The sequence below is a fragment of the Trichoplax adhaerens genome, genomic scaffold, assembly GCF_000150275.1.
Source record: "Trichoplax adhaerens TRIADscaffold_4 genomic scaffold, whole genome shotgun sequence".
NCBI lineage: Eukaryota > Metazoa > Placozoa > Uniplacotomia > Trichoplacea > Trichoplacidae > Trichoplax > Trichoplax adhaerens.
Window position 1 is genome coordinate 1,968,349 of NW_002060946.1, and position 23,981 is coordinate 1,992,329.

The window sequence follows — 23,981 nt, forward strand, 5'->3', positions numbered from 1 at the left end:
TTTCAGAAAGGTGGATACAATTGAAAGGGTTTAGACAATTAATTAATAAAATAAAATAATTCACGAAAAAGACTGGTAACAATCATTTGTTGTAAAAACGCAAGGGTACTTCTAAAGTCGAGAGGACGAAGACCAAATGTATGAAATTTTTATATCAACTACCACTGATGCATGTCCGATTCGGCAATCTTGTTGGAATAATAATTATTACAATTTGGTAACTGCTTTCTTGTGATTTACGAAGGCATCAGCATACTGAGGAGCAGTTTGAGATTTGTTAAATGTTGCATCTCCTAAAATATTAACCGGTAGCGTTTCGACGCAAGGGTACTTCTAAAGTCGACAGGACGCAGACCAAATGTATGAAATTTTTATATTCACTACGACTGATGCATGTCCGATTTGGCAATCTTGCTAGAATAATAATTATAACGATTTGGTAACTGCTTTCTTATGATTTATGAAGATATCAGCATACTGAGTAGCAGTTTGAGATTTGTCAAATGTTCCATCTCCTAAAATATTAAGCGGTGGCGTTTCTGGTAGTGATAACTCGTAAGATTCCGTTAATATTTTACAAAATTCATGCAATAAATTCCAACACACACCAACATGAGAACAAGGCTTGTAATTCGCTTCAATGACAATATCAGTCAAGGATGTATGGCCACCGACTATGGAGCTAAGTTTAACGATAAAATCTCCAAGTAGTAATGTCTGGCCATGCGCTTTTAGGGATTTTCTGAGAGTATAATTTTTGATATTATCTGTAAATTCATCAGCTGACTCCATGGGCACAATTTGACCATCATCGTTGTTATGCATGATGTATTTTGTATTATTATCACTCCAAGCAAGGGAATAGACCACATTTTTAGAAGACAGCGAGTCTGTATTTGCTTGATAGTGTTCAAAATCTAAAGACCATACGCCAACTACATCAGCGAAAAGATTGGTTAGTCGTTTAACAAGTACGTCAATAACTTGCTGGCTAGTTTTCTCGGGTGGTATAGCGCATAGACCAACTATCGTTACCCCCATTGCGGACTCCAATGCTATATTCTAAGTAGCTATATCTATATCTATACAGTATATGTTATATACAGTACATGCACTAAATCTGTAGGATGAAGCTTATAATGGATAAAATCAATTTTCTGCTATAAAACGTAGAGGAATAGCAATAAAATAAGGTTAAAATGACTCCTATAATTGAAAATGATTGAATCTTGTAAATAAGTTTGCCATACGAGTAGAATTTCAATTTCTACCGAGTATTGATTTATCACCTTTCGTGTCGATCCTGCTTGAGCATACACGTGAAGGGAAAGGCATAAAATTTACATACAGGAGTATGCCGTACAGTGTATTGAATAAGTATAATCCAATGGAGTAATTTTACAGCTAACAGCCACTACTGTACAGTAGATAGCTAATTTAATACATCACATGGATAGTAAGACGTTTCATAAGTGAATGTCAATTTTATAATTTCGCACTTCCAATATTTTCTACCACTTATCAGAGTAGAGATCAACCATTGCTATTGGTTTGTCTTTTAAAGCATAATGTTGGATTGGAGCGATTGATGAAACATCGACTGGGAAAGCATCGATGAAGAAGATCCCTTTGATCCCTGACAGACAGACTAGATACGATATGGCAAGATACTGTACTGTAGGATACTGCACTTATTGTTCACTACTGTTGGAGTAGCTATAGCAGAGGATTAGGATCAGTAAGGAAATTTCTATGTTGGAAGTGGACACTAGCAGTTACGCCTGAGCTTGTACTGAAGTAGGTGAACCACTGCACAATATGCCTCAGACGGATGTACGGATGGATTCTACGAGTGTATACTATACCACAATGTACAGCACGTGATACTATCTCTTCTCGGAGGTGAATGGATAGACCAAAGGCTCGCACCAGTTGTATGTACGAGATTATGTAATGGCAACATGCAAGACCAGCTGGAAAATTATTTGCTAACTTTCTATCAGTCAGAAGAAAGCGATCAATTAACTGATCAATTGAATGCTTTAGGTATTAGTAAAAAATCAGATCAATCTAGTAATGTCAAACGCCATAAAAACTCCAAAATCTGCGATTATTTAATTCGCTGCGATCCACTACAAAAGAAATTAAAGGTAAACATTCTGTAACACAGATAACATAGCTGCTAGCTGTCGCTAGAATAGCAACGGGAATTGACTAATCAGTAACTGCTTTGGTAGTAATTTGAAAATATAGTAAGTGCTTTAAATTAGCAACTACAGCTTTGATAGCATGTACTGCATTAACTTAATTATGCTAGGTACAGTATATCTATGATTACAATTGAATGGAAGATAGTAACCTTACTGTTAGCTTTAAGTAAGTTGACAAATAAATACATTACCACGTAAGCCTAAAATCGATCACACGCTCTCGAATATTGATATCAGTATCATGCAAAATGACAGAATTCATTAAGACCACGCAAGGTAAAGCATTTATTTTAATACTGCATTCGAAGCTCTATACTCTACTTTCAAAATCGATCCAATAAGATCTAAACTACCATGTAACAGAACAAATATATTATAGCAATTGCGATTGAAATACCACCTATAAAAGCCTGATCTTGTAACTCTTAACGGATAGGATTGCTATACTATTCAAGAAATCATATCGAGCATATCTAAAGAGTTCGATACATCGATTGCGTCCTGTACATTGAACAGTTACAATAGTATAGAAATTAAGTTAAATCGACCCAAAGTGATACAAGAACAGTTGCATCAAATTTTCTCGGACGACACCTTCAAGACCAATCTATTCAAACAAGAGCCAGGAAAGCAGTTATTAATTAACTGTAGTGCTTGGCAATGGACAGAATCTTTATCTCTCAATCATCTTCGTGGAATACTTGTTACATCGCATTTGCAAAGAATACTGAAAGCAAAGGGGTTGGCTTTTATCTCTAAAATTTTTTATTTCATGCTGTTTCACGTAATAACGAATTTAGATTCTCATCACCATATTATACGTATTTAAAGGTTTAATACAATCATGGTAAATTCCTTAAGAGAATGTGCTGAAAACACTGATCGGTCTGAGTTTATTAAAGAATTTCATCTCGAAGATATGTGTACTTCAGAGCTAGTTAATTCTGCAAGGGAATATGAAGAAATTCTTAGTAAATTAAAAACCAAGTGCTTAGAATCAAAATACTGCATATATGATAATGGCAATTATTTTATAAATGCTTCACATTTTATAAAAGACTCTGGGTTACTCGAAGGTAATTGCTATGAAGATTAATTAAGTGTCTCAGCGATCGTACAGTTACGTAAACTTTAGCACAATTACTCAAATTCGATGTAATTACCAGTGATAAAATTTGAAACTTAATTTTGGCTAGTATCGATAATAATTTTTGGATAAAGTGATAAGTTAACTGTCTTGTCAGTGCTGCATTATTACTTAGTTTATGCTTATATTGTCATCGACTATCCTGTATTATTGTAGATGGCATCTTCAAGAATGTGGAATTGATTAAAGGTGAATGAAAAACATTTAAATGTTACATTTGATGAAAGGCGAATATTTCTAAATTTCTAAATATTTTATAGTACAACCAATTATCTTTCTAGGAATAATTTTCAAAAATTTAAGTCTTCGATTAGCTTGAATACTTCTAAATATTGAGATATACTTTTATATCGGTAACTAAAGAACATGCTAAAGAATATTCCGTAGGAATACAAATCTAATCGATATTGTTATTTCTCAATTATAGTTATGTCATGTGACCAAGTAGAACCTATTTTGCTGGCTGTCACATCTCTAGAATTAGCTGTTCAAGAAGAATCAAATTCTGACATAATAACAACAGTTAATGTAGTACCTCATAACAAGTTATTTTATGCCACAAAAATGTCCTTGCTATGGCAAATTCTCAGCAATAAATCAAATGCTGCTGCAATTAAACATCAGGTATGCATTAGTGGTCAGTTTATCTGATGTTCAGAATTTGCCGAAATGACACTATTATATCAGGACTATTCAGGAGTGCATTAAGTCAAGAATACATACTCTTAAATTTTATTCAAAATTATTACAATTTACTTTATTAAATTAATTAGGTAACCAACCGTTTTATCAATTACAACTGTGATTTATAGGTTAGCGTCGCTATTGAAAGGGTGATTACTGTTGGTGATATAAATTTAACCCTAGCTTCAGATCTTATTAGGTAATCAGTTATATGATATGAAATATTAACGATGTCATTCCTATATCAACGTATATTCGGCTTTCGATTATATTTAAACGTCGGGTCAAGATTATGCTTAAATTAAGAAATATTTGGCTGATATGTTCAAAGCATGTGGTTTTCCATTCGTACTGCTGTACGCTAACTTAATGAATTCAAAATATTTCTATTTTATTTTATTAAGATTACGCAAAGCGCAAATGAAGCGAGCATCGATCTTAAAATACGGATCCACTGTACATGGTAAGAGTTAATAGACAATTACCAGCTCCTTAGTATTTGCTCCATCGTATTTATTCAATCTTGCAGACCCATCTTGGCAGGGTATTATAGCTGAAGTTGCTTCTACGACGATAAAATTTGAAATGCTAGGAACATCTGGGAACGAACCAGTTAGTATCGTAACAAAAGTATTGATCAAGTTGTCATAGAGTTTTATTTTCTGACATTTCTCCAAGAATAAAACCATGCACAATTTTTTTCAGTTAAAAATAAATGTATCGTCACAGCAAACGACTGGATCTCTAGATAAGAAAGGCGGTTCATTTGTTTTATATAATTGCGCAAGATTGTCTACACTTTTTCAACATTTCAATGAACAAGTTACCAAGTGTAAACTTAAATTTAATGTATTAGCCATCTTCGTTAAACGAAAAATTTTGTCAAAATTAGAATACCTACCTTGGATTTTCTGAGGTAAAAAATTTAAATTAATTTCTTCCTTTCTAGCAACCTATCCACCATTACCTCCAATTGAAAAAGTAGACTTTACGCTGCTAAGGCATGAGGTGGTTCTTGAATAAATTTGAATTACTTTTAATATCTAGTAGACACAGTGGAGTAGCAACTTCTCTAAAAAGTAATACTGTACTAGTATGCAACGTTCGAAGCAGTATAGGCTTCGCCTTTGGCGTAATGTAATTTTGCTGATATGCTTCATAAAGGAGGAATGGGAACTATTTTTTAATTGTATTTACAACTGTGGACTGTTCAATAATGACGCTTCATTCCTAATGAACGACCAAACATCTGACCTAGATTGGCGGTGCAATAAGGTGCAGATACTTACTTAAGAAAAAAGAATACAGTAGATCCCATCTGCAATTGTGAGGTTGAAAATTATTTTTAATTAAGTTTTTGAATTAAAATTCTTGTCTGTAGATATGCCAGTTCATGACTATGTTATGCCGCACATTTAGCTCGTACTATCGTAGTATCAGAATACTAACAGTAAGTCTTAATTATTGCTGTCATATAATAGTTTGAATTTGTTTTGTTGGCTATGATGCACTCCTGGTAGTGATATTACGGATTTTAATTTTTAGGAACCGAAACCTCACTTATTTCCTGTGATGCATGCCAGATTATATTTAATGAAAGCTATACATTTGGTATCCACATTATAATATAAGTTTATTTTTAATCATTCCTGAAACTGTCGATCTGAATTTTGATGCCATGCTGATTTGATAGGTACTTATTAATAATCTTGCTCTGCTCAATATCAAGCCATTGTCACAATTATAGGTATGTATCAAAATAAATAACTTAAAAAATGATAAAGCATAAAAACAATTATGCCTTAATATTTTTATACATGTAATTTTGATTTAATTGACATAGCTAATATGCTTTAAATGTCTCAAAATTTCAATAGGCACCTCTCGTCAGTAGAAATAATTGTAACTTACGCAAGATTCCTATTCATATCTGAAGAGATTTTAAGATACCAATATTGCTGTACAGTTGATTGATAATTTATAAACTTACATAGCGTAACAGCGTATTTTTCGATTACTTATTAACACATTGAAATTTAATAAATAAAAAATATATCGCATCATAGTTCTGAATTCATTCTCTGTATTATTTTATAAGTTTTTAGATACATTTTTCTCTATGACTACCTTTTACATTAGTAATCAGTCGATACAGATTTTTGGCTTTTAAATAGACCGCATGCAAAAACTGCGTATACGTGTAATCCTTGATCTTTATATTGCTATGCTGATTTAATTTCATAGACTTTGACCTACGAAGGGCATTTAAAAAGTTATCCGATTTCATAATCTTCTGTTTCTAAGCAAGACGAGCTCACAAACGATTGTATTTCCTGATAAGTAGTTAATGGGCGGCATCGAAACTCCAAGAGAGCATCAGTAGCCAAACGATTCAAGTGTCGCTTGCTAGTGATGTGTTTTAACTAAATCGGATTGAAACAACAATCTTAAGCATTGATGGCAATCACATGCAGTATTTTCGTATACGCACTGATGATTACAGCTTTCATTTTAGCTATGATTAGCCATGAATTATAGTGCAACGGCAATTGACGACAACGTGACCAATATCCCTCCATACGGAAGAAGGATGATAAAGGCATTAACAAAACTTACCCACTCTTTTTCATTCGGCAACTGCGCATCACATGTAGAACAGCACCAGCAGTCGCTTACTTTAAAAGTTCGCTTCCTATGCTTTACTGAGGTCAGGTGCTGTTGGTAATCTACTATAGATTTAAATATCTTTCTAGGGCAAGACTCACATTTCATCTTTGAAGAGATTTCTGCCTATAGCGTACATTGCATAATAAAGGATGTAAAAGCGTTAAATTATACTGATCAAAAATAAAGATACTCGTAGACATAAAATACAACGCAGTACTGTACGTTCGTTTTGGCTGCATAGTAAGTAGTTACCGTAAACTCATTCTTGCATGTTAGTGTGCATCTATAGCCTAAAGTACATCCGGAGGATCAAAACATCCCCTGCATTTTAATTCATCCTATCTAAACACTGGAGCATGATGATCTTGGTAATTTAATGTTTTTAATTGCGCTACTAGCCTCCATATAAGGTGCCTTGAGAAGTGACTCAGAACTGCGTTTTAAGAAATTTTTGATCACAATTTCAATATACTGTCTTGTGCATTATACCTGTAAACGTTTTAGGTGTTTTCGAGAATGAAGTTCAGAATTTTCACGACTTTTATTAGATTGCTTCGTAATATTAGGTTTCTCTGCCTCCGTAGAAGCAACTCTCCTATCGTTGGAGGTATTCTCCATAATATTATATCGTATATATTTGATAGCTTAACCGTTCCATTTCCTTTTTTTTTAGAGGTCTGTTGGAAAGTGTACTGTACAGTGTACAGTACTGTAGGTTCTTCTGTAAAAACTTTGAAATACAGTATACAGTACAGTACTGTACAGTACCAACTACAAATTCCAGATTCTACAGTACAATCCTATTGTAGATTTGTAGTAAAATAGACACTACAGTACAGATCAGAAAATGCCATAAAGACCTCTATTAACAGAAATATTGTACGGAGTACTGTATACAGTACAGTACAGCGATCCACGACTTGTAGTCAGTACTACACCTTGCAAACTATGGTACTTAGCCAGTTAATTCATGGCCTTACTCTTTTTATACTGTACAGTACAGTACCAGTAACGTTGAATTATTTGCGAACAGAGAATTGTAGCCTCAAATCTGCTACTATCAAAGATGCAACAGTTTTTAGTGCAGTTGTTAGAATTGATTTTATTTCAAAGATAGTTGTTTGAATCGTTCAGGGGAACGGGAATACATACAGTACATTACATTTGTAATGAAGTAAAAGAACTAAACAGTCTCGTTAGAGGATTCATAATTTATAATACAACAGTATTACATTACGTTACACAATTTCGCTGAGAAGACTGTTAGCGAATAAATTGTTCTTCAATTTTGTGGCTTTTAGAAAAGCCGTTTGATTGTAAAGTTGATTACATAAATGTACAAATTATCTTCAAGGTTGGATTTAACCACCGAAACCGTACAAAGTACGTCCTTGGCGTTTAAGAGCGTAGACAACGTCCATAGCAGTAACAGTCTTACGCTTGGCGTGCTCGGTGTAGGTAACCGCATCACGGATTACATTTTCCAAGAATACCTTCAAGACACCACGAGTTTCCTCATAGATCAAGCCAGAGATACGCTTGACACCACCACGACGTGCAAGACGTCTGATAGCTGGTTTGGTGATACCTTGGATGTTATCACGAAGGATTTTTCGGTGACGCTTAGCACCACCTTTTCCAAGACCTTTGCCTCCTTTTCCACGTCCAGACATTTTCAATAAACGAAGTTCGAAAATTAGACTTGATTGAAGTGAAATCCAACTGGTGCTATTTATATCCGACTTGCGGACCGAATCGCAAGCACCATATGCGGACCTGATCGACAACATCGTCGATTATGTAAATTACCTGTGGGTATCATCAGCCAATCAGAACGTGCTAGTTCGTTTGATCCATTCGATCCCGTATGTATCGGGATGATTTGAAAAGGGAAGCGGCAAAATCATACTGTACAGTACAGTACAGTACAGTACAGTACTGTATCTTACAGTACTATACTGTACTGTAGAGGTCTTCATGGTACTATACTGTACTGTACTGTACTGTACAGTACAGCACATTTGTACAATTGTGTAGTTACTATAGAGGTAAGGAAAAACCTCTATGGTCCGGTCATAGAGGCTTACCTCTCTATACAGTATAGTACAGTACAGCGTAGACCAGTATCACGACGCGAGTTGTAAAATGGTTGGAGCGACCGAACATTGTACAGCGACTGATAGTTTGTATTAGAAACTTGAAAGAAATAGAATTATTCAATACTGCAATAAAAAATAATCAAAATATCAAAAGTCAATCGCTCAAGGTTGTACTGATTTGTCTGCATGGGATTGGAGCCAAATTTAAAGCACAATTCTTCACAATCTAAAGACATACTGTAATTTAAGGCAACACTATAGCTGAACATCTTTCAACCATTTTTTAGAGGGCTCGCCACGCCCCTGTACATATAGATACGGAAATACAGTAACCTCACTATTAGTTAGTTTTACAAGAAATTCAATTTTTTCCTTGCATATCATTCTAGACCAGGATATTACTAGGGTTAATCTCGTAGGCTGTTAGATACAGTATATTGAAAACATTCGTATATAGCAAAAATGAACTTTTTACAATATTTACTAATAAGAATAGACTTAATTTTATTCAGGTTATGAAGATCTAGATTCAGAAACAATACAGTATAATGGATAGCTAGTGAGCTCTCAACTTTTGAAATATCGACTAACTTTGAATGATAAGTGAATATTTGCATTAAATTTGCACTGCTGAAAGGAATTAATATAAATAAATAGAACTTAAACTTTAGGTTTCAGCTATCGATTGAGTTTGAGGTCGTCGTATTCATAAATTATCGAGAGAATAGTATCACCATTGAAATATTTCTGAAAAGGTTACATGCTGATATATAAACCCAAGTGTGATTGTAAAAGTACCAACAGTTAACTAAAGATTCAGTTAACTTCTGCAAAGATTATCTTTGAACTAATTTTATAAAATATTTAAACTTCTAAATTTTTCTTCATTAATTCAATATCTGATATAACCATTTCTGCAACAAGCTCCTAGAAGGGGTTATAAATTGATTTATAACAAGACAATCAGATAATATAGAAACCTACTGCGTATGCTAATACAGTGGCTGATAATGCTACATATGATATATGGAAATTATTTTGCTACGACTTGTGAAAGGTATAATATCGAACCTGAAATGTTACTTTCGGTTTCCATCCCAACTTTTCACGAGCTTTGGTATTATCGCCTTGCAAGAAATTCTTATAAATGTATCATAAGTTTATTACCACAATTAAAAAACATACAATTTAAACGTTAAATTTATCCATGCTTAGATATTGGTGCTAGACATCTTAGAGATGGAGATTGCATATACGGATAAATAAATTACATCATACAAGTAAATAAGGTGGCTACAGGCTTACTACCTCTGCAGGGCGATAAAATTTAGGATTAATTCGAACGCGAACTACACCACTTTCTTCATCAACACCAACTTCATCAACTCCAGAACCTTTCCAGCTTAAGAGGATAGATAAATACAATTGTCACAAATGTAAAACATCTTTTGTAACATTGTTGTAGTACATCGTATAATTCCGATTATGAAATCGATTTCATATCGATATGTGCTAATTGATACGATAACATCTGATTGAGCTTGCGTAACAAGATAAATTACAATCTTATGATCTCACATGAAGAAATTATAATGAACTTCTAGTAAGAAGTAACGTAATTAGCACAAATTTAATCTGGATATCTACAATTGTATGTACAAAAATTAGCGAAGGAACCGTTAAAAATGTATCAGCAGACAAACCCAATTTTTATTCCGACGATAACAAAAGCAGCTTCAACAAAATTACGCACAGTGTGTGTTTTACCGGTAGCTAAAACAAAGTCTTCCGGTTTGTCACACTGCAGCATCATCCACATTGCCTGCCGAAAGGACAGATTTGTAAGTTAAACAACATTAAACTCTATGAATCAAATGTTATCGAATAATTTTATGAATCATCTTCAAAATACCAAACCTCAACATAATCTTTAGCGTGATCCTAGTCTCGGCACGAGTTTATATTTCCGAGTTGAAGCTATGATACAAAAATATTTAAAATATTGCGCTATAGATAATGCTGCTAAACATATCAATTTGCTTTCACAAAATTTTAATAATATAGCTAAATGATAGGAATTACCTCCTCTTGCAAACCTAAATATATTTTAGCAACTGCACGGGTAATTTTCCTTGTAACAAATGTCTCTCCTGAAATTTAACGATAAATGTTAAAGCAAGCGATGGAGATATGCGTCTCTGATGCGTATCCATACCTCTTCTTGGACTTTCATGATTGAATGCGATACCATTACAACAATACATATTATAGGCCTCACGATAGTTTACAACAATCCAAAAAGCATACATTTTAGCAACACCTTAAGTCAGAAGGTAATAGGAGATTAAGGATATAATAAACTTATGATACAACAGTAAATTTACGTTTTTAACATGAAATTAGCTATTAAAATTTACCATAGGGTGATCGCGGATAGAACGGCGTAATTTCTTTCTGGGGTATTTCATTGGCTTTCCCATATAATTCGCTGGTAGCGGCCTACGAAGAAATATAATAGCTATTAACTTAATGCCTAGGGAACAGAAACCAATTTTAATAAATATTCACAGAGCTTGTTTGAAAGTAAGAGTTAGCGATGGTTTAAACTGTAATTACGTGGATAAGACCTGATAGAATCGAATCTTGTTACTGAAGTTACAGGTCCGAATAGCATCGATCACGCGCAACGTACCAATAGCGTCTACATCAGCGGTGTACTCGCTTAAGTCGAATGAAACCTTATAGAATGTTCATAAAACGAAGTTAAACGATATCATTATTTGAGTATATTAATCTATAAACATAGATAATTTTATGTCGTTACTAAGAATAGTAAAGATAATGCAAAATATTTTGGTACTAAGAAATTGACAGCGTACTTAAAGTACCTACTTGGACATGACTCTGTGCTGCTAAATTATAAATTTCATCTGGCTGTACCTGAAATCAATCACGCAATGTAGCAAATTATGCAATAAATGCTGTACTGTAATTTACCAATACTGTATAGAGCATCTTACCGAAGAAATAATTTTTACGAAACAATTACTATTAGTTAAATCACCATAGTGCAACTTTATAGCTAAATTAAATGATAAAAATAAAGATATTAAGTCAACGCTTATTAGTATAATTTAATAGTTAAATTAATGCTTTCAAACCTTTAGCTGTATGAGTTTTGGGATCTTCATACAAATAAGAGATTCGACCAGTAGTAATTGAACTTGATTGCCTAATGATTCCGTGAACCTTAGTTAAGTTGAATATTACGTAATTACTACAAGATTTTTTATACGAAAGTGTGATATACAATTTCAAAAGTAAATAGATCTGTTCTTAACATACGCGTATGCTAAGACATAAATTGGGTTACAATTAACGTCGTAGCAGCAAGTGGATGATTAATTTATTAGTTAAGCATTTTTGCAGGATTTAAATTATGATAATAGTAAGCGGGCAAGTTTTTAATAATAGATAATTTAGAAGGATTCCAGTTTGTAAACTCAAAGCTAGTAGAATACTTGTAGATATCAGAAAACCTTTATACATAAATTATGACGTTGTCAAGCTTGCACCCTTGCAACTTTTAGATTTTTAGAACAAAAAGTGAATGAAATTCGGTAAAAAGTATGTTGGAATAATATAAGCCTATATACAAACGTCCTGTGATAATCATAATCAAATGAGATAACAAGAGGCTATTTTACTATTTCGCATAAAAATGTGGTGAAGCTTCATCACAGAGTTAATTACGACTGATACTTTTAAGCACTTACCTCATAACCTTTATTGATTAGTAATTCTGCCAAGTAAGAACCATCCTGCAAAAAAATATGAATTTTTAGCTAGCTATTATGGAATTGCGATAGCAAAGATACAAGGATGTAAAGCATTAAATCTAATGGTTAGATAGTAATAAAGCCTAGCGGTATACGATTTCCATGTAGTCATCTGATTTACGAATGCAAATGAAGTTATTATTTAGCACAGTGCAGAATCTGTTAAGATTTGAACATGCAAACACTAGAAAATCAGGATAACTATGATTCACTGAGAAGATAGTATGAAGATTACAAGTAATAAAGGGTGTCAATGTGTTACCGGCAATATGAAAAATAATGTTTATTTACTTCAACTTTTACTAATGCCAAATATTCTTTATGAAGCTCAATATAATTCCGTATTTCGGCAATATTAAAAAATGACTGACGTAAAGTACGATTTGGGTAATACTATTATTACAGTAGTACCGTATATTTTAATGGTAATACTTGTATCATACTCTTGGTTTTGCTGGTACAGCATTCCTTATTATGAAAAATATTAATGTTATTTATCAGAATAAAACATTGGGATGAAAGTTATGTCATTTGAATTCAAATCTAACGCTGCATCTGATGGTATCGAAATAAACCTTCAATACGTACAACTTTTGAAACGAACGGATTTCTCGAGCTACCGGCGTCAAACTGTAATACAACCTGATGCTTTTCTTTAGTGAAAGGAGATAAATTACGTCATTTACTAAGTAATCAGGAAGTTTTATTTTTTTTTACTGTTAGTTATGGGATCATGTTAGCTTTTAAAGCGTTGATTTGACATGATCATTCGTATCAATCTTTCGTATGCAGTTATTAAGAGATACAAACTGAACTATACTATACCCGTATAGTATAAATAAACATTCTAGTAAAGTTCTTTATAGATGACTGTAGTAATATCATTCAAGGAACTAGTGATAGATTGAGACCTGCCACACAGCTATATTTAGACAAGAATGTTCCAGATCATATGCGTACATATGCAATTTTTACTCTGCAAACTGGATTAATTTACTAGTTTTTCAAATAAAATATTGAAACAAATTTTGTTTATTTTCAATTATAAATTGATAATTTAATTTAATACGCATAAACAGACAGGGCCTGTTGCCTAATTACGTTACCGTCTGTACTACTACAGTAGAATTACCCTATTTTAATTTAAAGTTCAGCCTATTAATTATGTATTTAAGGGCTTGATAGTGTTGTCATGGCGTAAACTTTAAATAAATCAATAAAAGCACTGCAAATAGAAGTAACTATGTTAGGTACGCCTCCGAACTTTTTATCTAGCATTACGAAAGAGTCACTGAATACTAAATTTCGTCACAGTATAGTATTCAATTTGATATTAATTGGCATTTGCATACCTGTCCCGTAATCCCTGTTATTAAAGCAATTTTGGGTCGTGATTCAGAAGTTTGGGAAGCCATTTTCTACAATAAGTTTATAAAACAGGCGAATCTACAGTGATTTTGAGATTCAGTAAATTCTCAGTTAATTGTATGATATTTGTGTCATATGCGGTATACGTATAATGGTACTGCAATAACGTCCATTTCGCACTCAGTAAGGCCCAAGCTAACTACATTTTTTATTCAACAAATCTTTCTTATTGAAAAGAATAAGGTAGGGAGATATGAAGGACGTGCCAACCTTTTGTTAAATTATTCTCTCGAGTCCTGTACAGTATAATTTCCTTTAACTAACTTTAGAGAATAATTGTCTCCAATTTTAATGAATGAAAGGTTGGCACATCACTTGGGTCTCTAGAGGGAATCAGCGCAGCGTTGTGACAAATATAACTTCACAGTATGTATGCAAATTTGGCCATAGTGTCTTAGCTAGGGTCCAAATTTGAATATCATCTGCAATTTTGTATAACGCATTCTTCAGATTCTTTGGAATTTTTTCCGAAACCTCCTCCTGCATAGTGATGTTAACGGACGCGAAACTACTCGAGTAGTCTCTGCCCAAAATGGCAGTGCACACTAACCCATTCCATCTATGCATAATATACTCCCAATTGAGTTCAAGTTGCCCTATGAGTTCTCAAGTACATCTACAATAGCCTTGTACTTGCCTTGTACTTTTTTTTTTTAATTTAAAACAAAAATAATGAGTTTTAAAACTATTGTACTGTACTTATGTACACTGTACACTAGAGACCCTCCATTGCACACTGTGCAGCACTACTGTACTATATACATTACTGTAGATGTGATATGAAGTATACAGTATAGTATTGCATGCATATGCGGTAAAATTATTATTTTTATTTTTTACTCGTATGTATTCGTGTATAGTATATGGTGATTTGTAATAATAGTTACTCCTAAACTATTCTGAATTACTGACTCACAGAAATGGTGAGACCGAACGCCTTAGGATAAGAATAACTTTATTAGAGCAATAAAAAAGGTTACAGGATATTAGCAATAAAAAGGTTATAGCTAATAATAGAACGTTAATCTAGTAATCTCAACTTGGTAAATATAAGAGGCTACTTTAGCTCTCTCTTTCTCTCTCTAATAAGACGCCTTTATACGATCCGAACCCATCTTATTTGTTAACATATTTTGAACAAAACTCGAACACAAATATTCGGACATTTATTCCTGTTCCATTACCTTACTTTACAGTATTGTACATACTGTAATACTCTTTGTTTTGGCCTTTCGGAGCCAATTAGGTTACCCACCGGGCTGACAATTTCACCTCCCGCTAAGTAGATAAACGCTTGGCCTGGTTGAAACTGTTCACTGAACAGAGCTCAGCCATAGTGTAGCTCTTATTAAGGAGATTTTTCAATTTGAAAGGTACTTACTTTGAATTTGGCTAAAGTTTCACGAATACAAATCACTAAAACCTTGAACAATTGGCACATTTTGCTGCACTATGAGTTATTTTTATTTCTTTGAAACTTCCAATACAAACCATCAGTCACTGGTGCGTGCACGCAATGCTGTACTGTACAGTAAGGACAGGCTGAAATAGTGGCGAAGCGACTACTAGTCCCATACTTAGTCTACTGTACTGCGCTGCTTCTACAGTACAGTACTACTGAACACAGCACAGCAGTATCGAAAATGGCGGACGATGATAGTGATTTGAAAGGCAGCGATGCGATCGATGAAATTGATATTGATCCATCAGTTTTAGGAACCAAGGAATAGTAAGAGCAATCATTGATATCTGATTTGCGGAAGCTTGCAAATGATTTCCATTTTGCATAATACGATAGTTTGGAAATCACAATAATTATTAATTGAAATCATTCAATCAGCTATGTCAAGTTAAATTCGATGTTTCGCTGACTATTTACGTTGTCTTAGTCGTAGGAAGGCTGTCCTGTTTCGATTTCTGTGTAATTAACCTACAAGTATTTTGAATCACCAGTAGCTATTGGTGTTTTAAGATTAGCAAAATATAGAATCGATAGCGTTTAACTTAATAAACAGAATATTTCGACCTATAGTTACATTACAATTAAATGAATAAAAGCAGTAAAAATAGCTTTGCTTGGTTATAAATATTATTTACTGTTAATTAAGCAATGGTATGCGGCAGTACTGATGATACTAAGTTTGATGAACTAATAAATTTTCTACCTAATAATGTTAACCTCATATGAGTAGCTGGGATAACAATTATAAGGATGAATTTTCTACTTTCCAAGAATATGGGGACGTAGGAGAAATATGGTATCAATCTTTAAATATACTAAAATATTAATCATTAAAATTGTCTAGTTTAAATGTTTTGTAGTAACTTATCATGCAAGATAGATTTAGCCATCCAGAATTTTTTAGCCACCCTTGCTACATTACCTTATATACTATAATTGATTGCAATTTGCATTATTGTACACGGGTTATTTCTAGGTTCGGCCGCGACATCATGAATCGTATGCTATCATGGATATCTACAAGTGACTGCATAGAAAAAGCAGCACCTATATTAGAATTAGGTTGTGGAAATGGAGTTTTACTTTTAGAATTGGTAAGCGTCTACATCTCGTTCTTTTGTATGATAAAAATATTATATTAAAAAAGTATACTCGCTTTTTTTTATTTATACCTTTAGCTCTTACGATAATTAGCACTATGTATATTAGCAATTTTGGTTGATGAGATTTTTAATTTTGCTTACAGTATATATAGCTCGTCTATATTCATTTCTTTCCGATATGATATTGTTGATTCTTAAAACCTTATCCTCAATTTATTCTAAAGCTAAAAAAAGGCTTTACGAATTTAACTGGAATCGATTATTCTAATTATGGCATCGACTTAGCCAAGGCTATTGCTGCTAAAAATGATACAAAAATTAATTTCGAGGTACGTAGCTAATTTATTTCCATGTTATGACTAATTTATTAACTGTACGAAATAACCCCTGATCAAAATCACTATCGGATAAGCTATGGAAAATAAGACATTTTTATTCTAGACACTTCGCAATGGGCACTCAACAATTTGCATTTAGTTTACAATATCCCCAATTCCCTATCTGTATAAATATAAATTTACAGATAAGCAATTTTTAATTTGTAGCAAAGTTGCAACAATTAATTGCAGGTATGCAACATTCTGAACATTGAAGAGTGCGAATCTAAAGTAAAATGGCCATACCGTGCAATTATTGATAAAGGGACTTACGATGCTATTTGTCTGAATCCAGAAGAAAGACTACAATGTCGTGAAAAATATAAGTTAAACGCATCGCATTTACTTGAATCCAACGGGCTGTTGATCATAACATCCTGTAATTGGACAAGTAATGAATTAAAGAAACATTTTTCTCCAGGTTTGCTGTATCATATTGGTGTACTACTATTGCTGTTGTATGTCTCTACTAATGATATTAATTCAAATTTTAAATTTCTCTATTTAGAATTTCTGATAGAGGCTGAAATTCCTACACCAAAATTTCAGTTTGGCGGGCGTGCTGGAAACACTGTCGTATCCTTAATTTTCAAGAAGACGGCATAAAAAAATTTGCTAGTTCAATGCATTAAACCTCAATCATGTGATGGGTTAAACTTTTTATAGTGAGGTGTTTATAAATTTATCTATCAGAATCCCTTGATAAAAGTTGGGAATACAGAGATTAAATCATAACGCAATAAAGTGATTAAAACTATATATAGTGTCCAGCACATTAACAATTGGTAATTATATTGTTTCTAGCACTAGTACATTTCAGTTACTTGTCTTTAATATATAAAATGATACAGCTTTATTTGATCATCAAAAGAGTGACACGCGAAAAGTTTCTTTTAAACATTTTCTTCAAATTTAGTATCCACATTTAGTATCCTCAAGTATTTTTGGTATGGTAAATTATCATTTGACTTTGAGGCTCTGCACATCTAGATTTTGTATTGTATATAAACGAAGGATTATATACGCTAAGTATAGAATATCTTTATTTTCTTACGTTAAATAATATAATACAAAAATACTATGCGCCTAGTTAAGATTAGTGGCAGGCCAATTACATTGTCCTTATCAACGTGGCAAGTGTATAATAATAACATCTAACAAGTATCCATCAGGGATTTTATATTACTGAACATACATTATTTCATAGGGTATTTTTGCCTGAATTAGGATATAGGAATGATCGATAATTAAGCAGTAGCGGAATCACAAGAAGACATGCAAAAAAACAAAAAATAAAAAATATCTGATACCCTACGATATCGCCAATTAAACCAGCTAAAGACATCACAAATAATTTTCCAGCAAGTTCTGCTGTTGCTAAAGTACTATAATGGGTAGCATAAAAGTGTCCTGGTGATTTCTTTGCATTTTGCATCATCATAGTAAATGTTAAGCTCGTAATAATTCCAGAACATAGCTGAAGTCCGCAAGCCAATAGAGTTGAAACTACAGAGATAATAATGAGTAAAAAGAAGGCTATTAAAAGCGAAATACTAATCTATCTGTTCGCTACCTATAATTATAATTACAAGTTGGGCGAATACGTATAACCTAATACTATATACTGTAAATTTTAGTCGTGCCTTGAACCTTTCTACGTTAGTAATGACGATTAGCTAAGCGAGAGCTTACCTATACCGACTGATTCGTTTCGAGATAAAATATTGACAAAACATGGCATTAGTGCAATTAGCGTAATAGGTAGCATCCGGAGACAAACATAGTCCAACATGATTCGAGCCAACGACCTATGATGTACGCGTATTAATTGTAAATTAATAAATATAATTTATCTGAGAAACTACAGTACTAAATTTTAAGATTCGTATACTGCTGACTTTGTTCCTTGTCCTTATTACTAAGTGTTATCATACAAAGAGAGAATACTATTGCGATCAGTATCATCTCACATACAGTATAGAAATCTTGTTGAAGTCTTACTAAAATATTAGTAGATTTAATATAGTGCAATACGTGATTAGCTAACGTATATGCAAACGTAAATAGCAGATAGCAAACACTTGCTATACTGTATGTACTCGTATTTTGCTGAATGCAGTGCTCTACAAATTCACCTATTGCTGTACATTGCTAACCAACCACCATACAGCGAGCCAACTACGGAGAATACTTCTTGTAATATTCTAATTTTTACTCCCACAAATTCCGTTGATAATCCCAAATCAATTAGATAGAGCGGAAAGATTGATAACGCAGCTTGCTCACCAAGTTTATATACCGTCACAAATAATAACATCCACGCCGCACCTTCGGTCTGGAAAATGGATGTAAACACTTCCTTGTACGTGCATTTGAATAAACTAAACTGTTGTAATATGCTGTCAATAAATGTTGCTATTTTTGGAAGTTGCTTCCGTGATAAAGGATAATGAATATTTTTAATTGGACTGGTACTGCCAGCAAGTCTGCTTGACTGTTTGCATAATGTAGTACCTAACCTGAAATAGCTGTACATCGCGCATGAAAAGTATATAACTGCCAAGATTATAAAAAATGTATGCCATCCCAGTCGGATCATAATTACGGAAGCACATAAGCTACCTAGCTTATAACCAACTATTTGAACGATATTTCCGGCGCCCAGCTGAGCATGGCTCAGCGAAGCAACTGTAATTCCGTCGATCACAATATCCTGGAGAGATGTTAAAAAATTTAATAGTGTTAACAAGGTAGTCAGTAAGTGTACAGAATTAGCAGAAACAGTTCGGCATATCCATGCATTGCAAGCCATTAATGTTAATAAAATAGTTAGCCATTTATCAGGCGTGCTTATTTTATCGATCCATGGAGACCATAAAGATTTTAACAGCCAAGGAAACCATACTAATCTCAGTAAACCAAGTTTAGTCAAACTGAAACCCCCAACCCGTAAATAAATCGGTAGAAAGTCTTTCTGAAAGCCGTAAGGTATTCCTTGGACGAAATAAAGGCAAAATAAAACAAGATAGGGTAGAGTAACTTTGTCATGATGTTTGGGTGGCATCATTCCAAGTGATTACAGCAGAGCTATACATCAATACATTGTAGTAGATTGTAAATATATGAACAAGATTGAATTAGACAGTAATCCTTGAACGAAATAAGCCTTGAAGTTTAGTTGTTCACTTTATGTTTGCTACTGGTAGATCCCACAGCATCATAATATGTTACTCTTGCACCAGGCAGGATAAATAAACTACTTTTATATGGTCCGTAGTGTAAGTTAGAGTATGATACCTATGGACTACTAGATGCATGAATGGATCAATAGGCGAGTCTATAGTCCATGCAATAGCATACTGTTCCTGTATAGAGCACCCTACTACACAGTACTGTATAGTCGTACACCACATACACTCACTCGTACAGGAGTTAAGATGCAATTTTGTAGAAGTTTGATGAATGATGACATCAAGCTGGCGATATTGCCTTTAGGGTAAAATATGATATGAGCTTGTTTGTTCCTTGTTAAGCTAGTTTTTTAGCTTAATGAATAACACCATGAAAATGTGCTGGCATAGAACTCGTAAGATTGCAATGCGATTACCAAATAGTATCGCAGCCAGCAAAGAATCACTTCCATTTACTGTAAAGACTGGACTACGAGTATACGCAACCTGAGATACAGTAGAGAAATGGAATAGCAACCGGGCTAGTATATAATCATCAGATGGATAAACATGAATTTTCGAAAACAGTTTTATTAACTTTGAGGTCATTTTAAGAAGGCCAGGTACTTAGCAACACAATCTATACAATGACATACAAGATCGATACATAATAACAGTAACATGATCCTTTCTCTGGCCCTTTGAAGACTGCACAGCAATAAATTACTACAGTACTTGTGTATAATGTGAAAGTTACCATGAAAACACTACTGACTCTTAATCGATATCGAGTCTACAGACAGATCAACTATTAAGTAAATAATAGAGTTACGATCTAAAGAAACTCGAACCATTCATGGATCTAAATTTGTCGATATTTAACCTTAGGTATACATCCTGTCTAGTACACTACAGCATTAATAGGTTCTGCTTTCACTTCAGCTAGATCGATGGAAGAGTCTACATCTTCGTCAATTTCTCCTATAACGGCTCTGTTAAAATAGTTACACAAGTCTAGTTATAATTCCCAATTCATAATTGTAATACGATGATGATTACGAAATATCTCTGTTAGGATATTTACTATCGTTAGGTAGATTATGTTCCATAATATTATATCTACTATTTTTGATCATATATCTATGGTATATTGATTGATTTGCTATCGCGCAAGTAATTAGAAATTCAATGGTTTTGACACTGCATTATATCTCGCAGATGGACCAATAAATTATACGTAACAGCTATTACAACCAATGGCGTATAGTATCTTACATATTGTCGCCACGAATAACATATAGGCCAAGGGCTACTTGCTCCACACCAGCGCCGGAAGAGTACACTCTTTCATGGCTATCATTTAGGATTAAATTAACCGTTTGATCGAAACCTTTCAACGTACCCTGAAATTAGATGCATGCATCATTGAAGATTACATTATCATGATCATTTGAAATGTATTGAAAGATAAGAGATATAAGGAGATTGCTTAGAGCGTTGAAAGAAAATACAAGTTTGGTAATCCATTGATTATTAAACAAAGTAGAGATCGTTTATTGCTAGTGCGATGAAATTCATCGACCAACAAGTATTGCTGCACAAATGCGTTTGTGTAACGTTTACTACTTGGCATGACCTGTTCTGCTTCTGTAGCTAGAGTCACTTTCCAGAATCAATGATAAACTATGAGTAAGTAGAGCAACTAGTAGATTAAAATTATGGTTACTGTACTGTACTGTATTGGATGCAGTGATATCAATTAAAATTATACAAGTATTGCAATAATTGCTTGATGCATATTACAGTAAAACACGTCTAGTAAGTATATCCATTGCCATCTTACCACAATTACTCTACCATCCTGAGTAATAACTGACACAAGACCTTATACATGAAAAGATACAAATAGCAGTGAAGGAAAAAGCCGATAGAAAAGGTTAATGTATAAATACAGCGTCAATTCATTCATTGTATTCTACATGTCTATTCTAATTATTGGTAAACTATTTAGTGTTTGTCTCTACCAACGGCCAGTGAAATGCAAAAATATCTGACTTTTACTTGCTGCAAACAATGATTGACTACTACAAACTATGAAATTATAAAGTGGTGTACTGTTGCTACCAATGCAGTCGATTGGGCTAGTAAAATAGTCCATATCATTGCTTGAACTTTGTATACGTTGGTTGTGCAGCTCGTATGCAGCGATCTAAAACGCTCTCTTAGCCTATCAGCCTTGGCGGTGCTCAATAGCTGCTGGTAGAACAGTGTACGACTGAGTGCAAAGGTAAAATCTATCTTTGGATACGATTTACATATCCCTCCAGAGCAGCCATTTTTCAGCAAGCCAACGTCGAATCAGGCCAAAGGGGTAGTACAGACATACAATGCAGATTGGTTACTTTTGATGGTACTGCTGTTAGGCTTCGTGTTTGGCTGGCTTCAATCAGCTTAAGGTACGTGTGCCACTCTGAGACAATAGTGGCGTTGTTGTTGAGTATGTCAACAGTCCAGCGTCTCTTTCCATAGTCTATTTCTCATTTCTCCAATGCAAAACAAGCACGTTAGCTGTCACTATACTGTACAGTCATTGAAAATCAACCCGCGTCATTAGCCAGGGTAGAGAAAATAGTGTACTAGAGTACAGTGTACACTGTACACTGTACAATACATACTGTAAAGCACGTGACTTTGCTGTACTGTACAGACTACAGTATAGTGTACACTGTACAGTACTACAGTACAGTACAAACCAAATGTACTGTACTGTACTGTACTGTATGTACTGTATCCCTGACTGTATTGAGTCTACAGTATACAGTATACTATTGACTATACTGTAGAGCCACGACTCGAAGTCGACTCTGAGTCGGACCAATCGACTCAGGAGCCGAATGGCTCTAGCTCAAAGACACAGCAGTGGTCCGACTCAAAATGCGCGACTCATGAGTCGAGTCGACCGTGGCCGATCACTACTGACAACTGCAGGAGTTAGGTCTTCATGGTCTGGTCCGGTCCAGATCAAAGGTCTACTATGATGGTCCGGTCTGGTCTGGTCCAGTCCAGACCTTGGTCTGCAGTCCATATGGACTATAGATTATGCCATAATCATGATGGCCTTCTTGAAGTCAGGGACTTGCAAGACTACTGTCCTGTAGACTGTAGTATTTGTAGTCTTGAAATAAATGGAGCTTTTAGCCGGGGACCTGTAGAAGACTAGTACAGTATTAGTCTTTTGAAGCCCTTTTGCAGTACTACAGTTAACGTTAACACCATGGACCATAGCAGTACCAGGAACTAGTGAGTACAGTGAGTAGTAGGACTGAGTAGTTGACCAAGGTCTCTCCCTCACTAGTCCGTGGTAGTACTGTAGTGCACAGTACTACCACGGACTAACGCTGGACACCAACGACTTTGAAGAGATAATACAGTACAATGTACTGTAATGTACAGTACTGTACACTCGTGTCAATACTACTGTACTGTGGATTATTTAAAGCTGCGACATTTTTTTCCTCTTAATAAACTCGGAAGCGCTCTCAGCAAATTCTCCTTAGTTGCCCAAAATCAACACCACAAGCGATTTGGGTTGGCTTGTAGGAAGGAAAAAAAAAAAGTTGGTAGGTAACTTATCCAAACCATTAATGTACAATAATTATCTTCAATCCCTCTAGTTGTTATCAACATGTTATCTATGAATATACTCACTTGTACTAGGGATAAAGTGTATCAGAAAAAGTTCATTATAGCGCTTTAGTAAATTATAATACGCAATACATTATACATAAGTCAACA

General features: G+C 34.1%; 7 protein-coding genes across 7 annotated transcripts; 2 read left to right on the forward strand and 5 right to left on the reverse strand.

Moving 5' to 3' along the window:
* Positions 1-426: 426 nt before the first annotated feature.
* Positions 427-1,041, reverse strand: TRIADDRAFT_55346 (uncharacterized protein; the record flags this gene model as incomplete). The annotated part of the gene is made up of 1 exon (XM_002111843.1): positions 427-1,041. One exon carries the CDS (start codon positions 1,039-1,041, stop codon positions 427-429), a length of 615 nt encoding a protein of 204 aa, XP_002111879.1.
* A 2,013-nt stretch (positions 1,042-3,054) lies between these two features.
* TRIADDRAFT_55347 (uncharacterized protein) lies at positions 3,055-5,975 on the forward strand (the record flags this gene model as incomplete). The annotated part of the gene is made up of 9 exons (XM_002111350.1): positions 3,055-3,286; positions 3,514-3,546; positions 3,785-3,981; positions 4,170-4,240; positions 4,446-4,504; positions 4,571-4,653; positions 4,934-4,957; positions 5,423-5,491; positions 5,919-5,975. The coding sequence occupies 9 exons, from the start codon at positions 3,055-3,057 to the stop codon at positions 5,973-5,975; spliced, it is 825 nt and encodes a 274-aa protein (XP_002111386.1).
* A 2,094-nt stretch (positions 5,976-8,069) lies between these two features.
* TRIADDRAFT_55348 (uncharacterized protein) lies at positions 8,070-8,381 on the reverse strand (the record flags this gene model as incomplete). The annotated part of the gene is made up of 1 exon (XM_002111844.1): positions 8,070-8,381. The coding sequence occupies one exon, from the start codon at positions 8,379-8,381 to the stop codon at positions 8,070-8,072; it is 312 nt and encodes a 103-aa protein (XP_002111880.1).
* A 1,290-nt stretch (positions 8,382-9,671) lies between these two features.
* TRIADDRAFT_55349 (uncharacterized protein) lies at positions 9,672-14,061 on the reverse strand (the record flags this gene model as incomplete). The annotated part of the gene is made up of 13 exons (XM_002111845.1): positions 9,672-9,734; positions 9,879-9,947; positions 10,113-10,209; positions 10,511-10,629; positions 10,890-10,957; positions 11,023-11,127; positions 11,225-11,306; positions 11,435-11,545; positions 11,700-11,747; positions 11,828-11,889; positions 11,969-12,056; positions 12,584-12,628; positions 13,999-14,061. 13 exons carry the CDS (start codon positions 14,059-14,061, stop codon positions 9,672-9,674), a joined length of 1,020 nt encoding a protein of 339 aa, XP_002111881.1.
* A 1,656-nt stretch (positions 14,062-15,717) lies between these two features.
* Positions 15,718-17,622, forward strand: TRIADDRAFT_23674 (uncharacterized protein; the record flags this gene model as incomplete). The annotated part of the gene is made up of 6 exons (XM_002111351.1): positions 15,718-15,803; positions 16,267-16,332; positions 16,513-16,630; positions 16,864-16,968; positions 17,209-17,437; positions 17,525-17,622. 6 exons carry the CDS (start codon positions 15,718-15,720, stop codon positions 17,620-17,622), a joined length of 702 nt encoding a protein of 233 aa, XP_002111387.1.
* A 643-nt stretch (positions 17,623-18,265) lies between these two features.
* Positions 18,266-20,026, reverse strand: TRIADDRAFT_14382 (uncharacterized protein; the record flags this gene model as incomplete). Its single annotated transcript, XM_002111846.1, has 5 exons — positions 18,266-18,552; positions 18,709-18,824; positions 19,173-19,344; positions 19,399-19,502; positions 19,551-20,026. Coding segments are annotated over 5 exons (1,155 nt in total), but the record flags the coding sequence as incomplete, so codon positions are not given.
* A 1,061-nt stretch (positions 20,027-21,087) lies between these two features.
* TRIADDRAFT_23559 (uncharacterized protein) lies at positions 21,088-22,065 on the reverse strand (the record flags this gene model as incomplete). Its single annotated transcript, XM_002111847.1, has 3 exons — positions 21,088-21,178; positions 21,462-21,589; positions 22,030-22,065. Coding segments are annotated over 3 exons (255 nt in total), but the record flags the coding sequence as incomplete, so codon positions are not given.
* Positions 22,066-23,981: the final 1,916 nt, after the last annotated feature.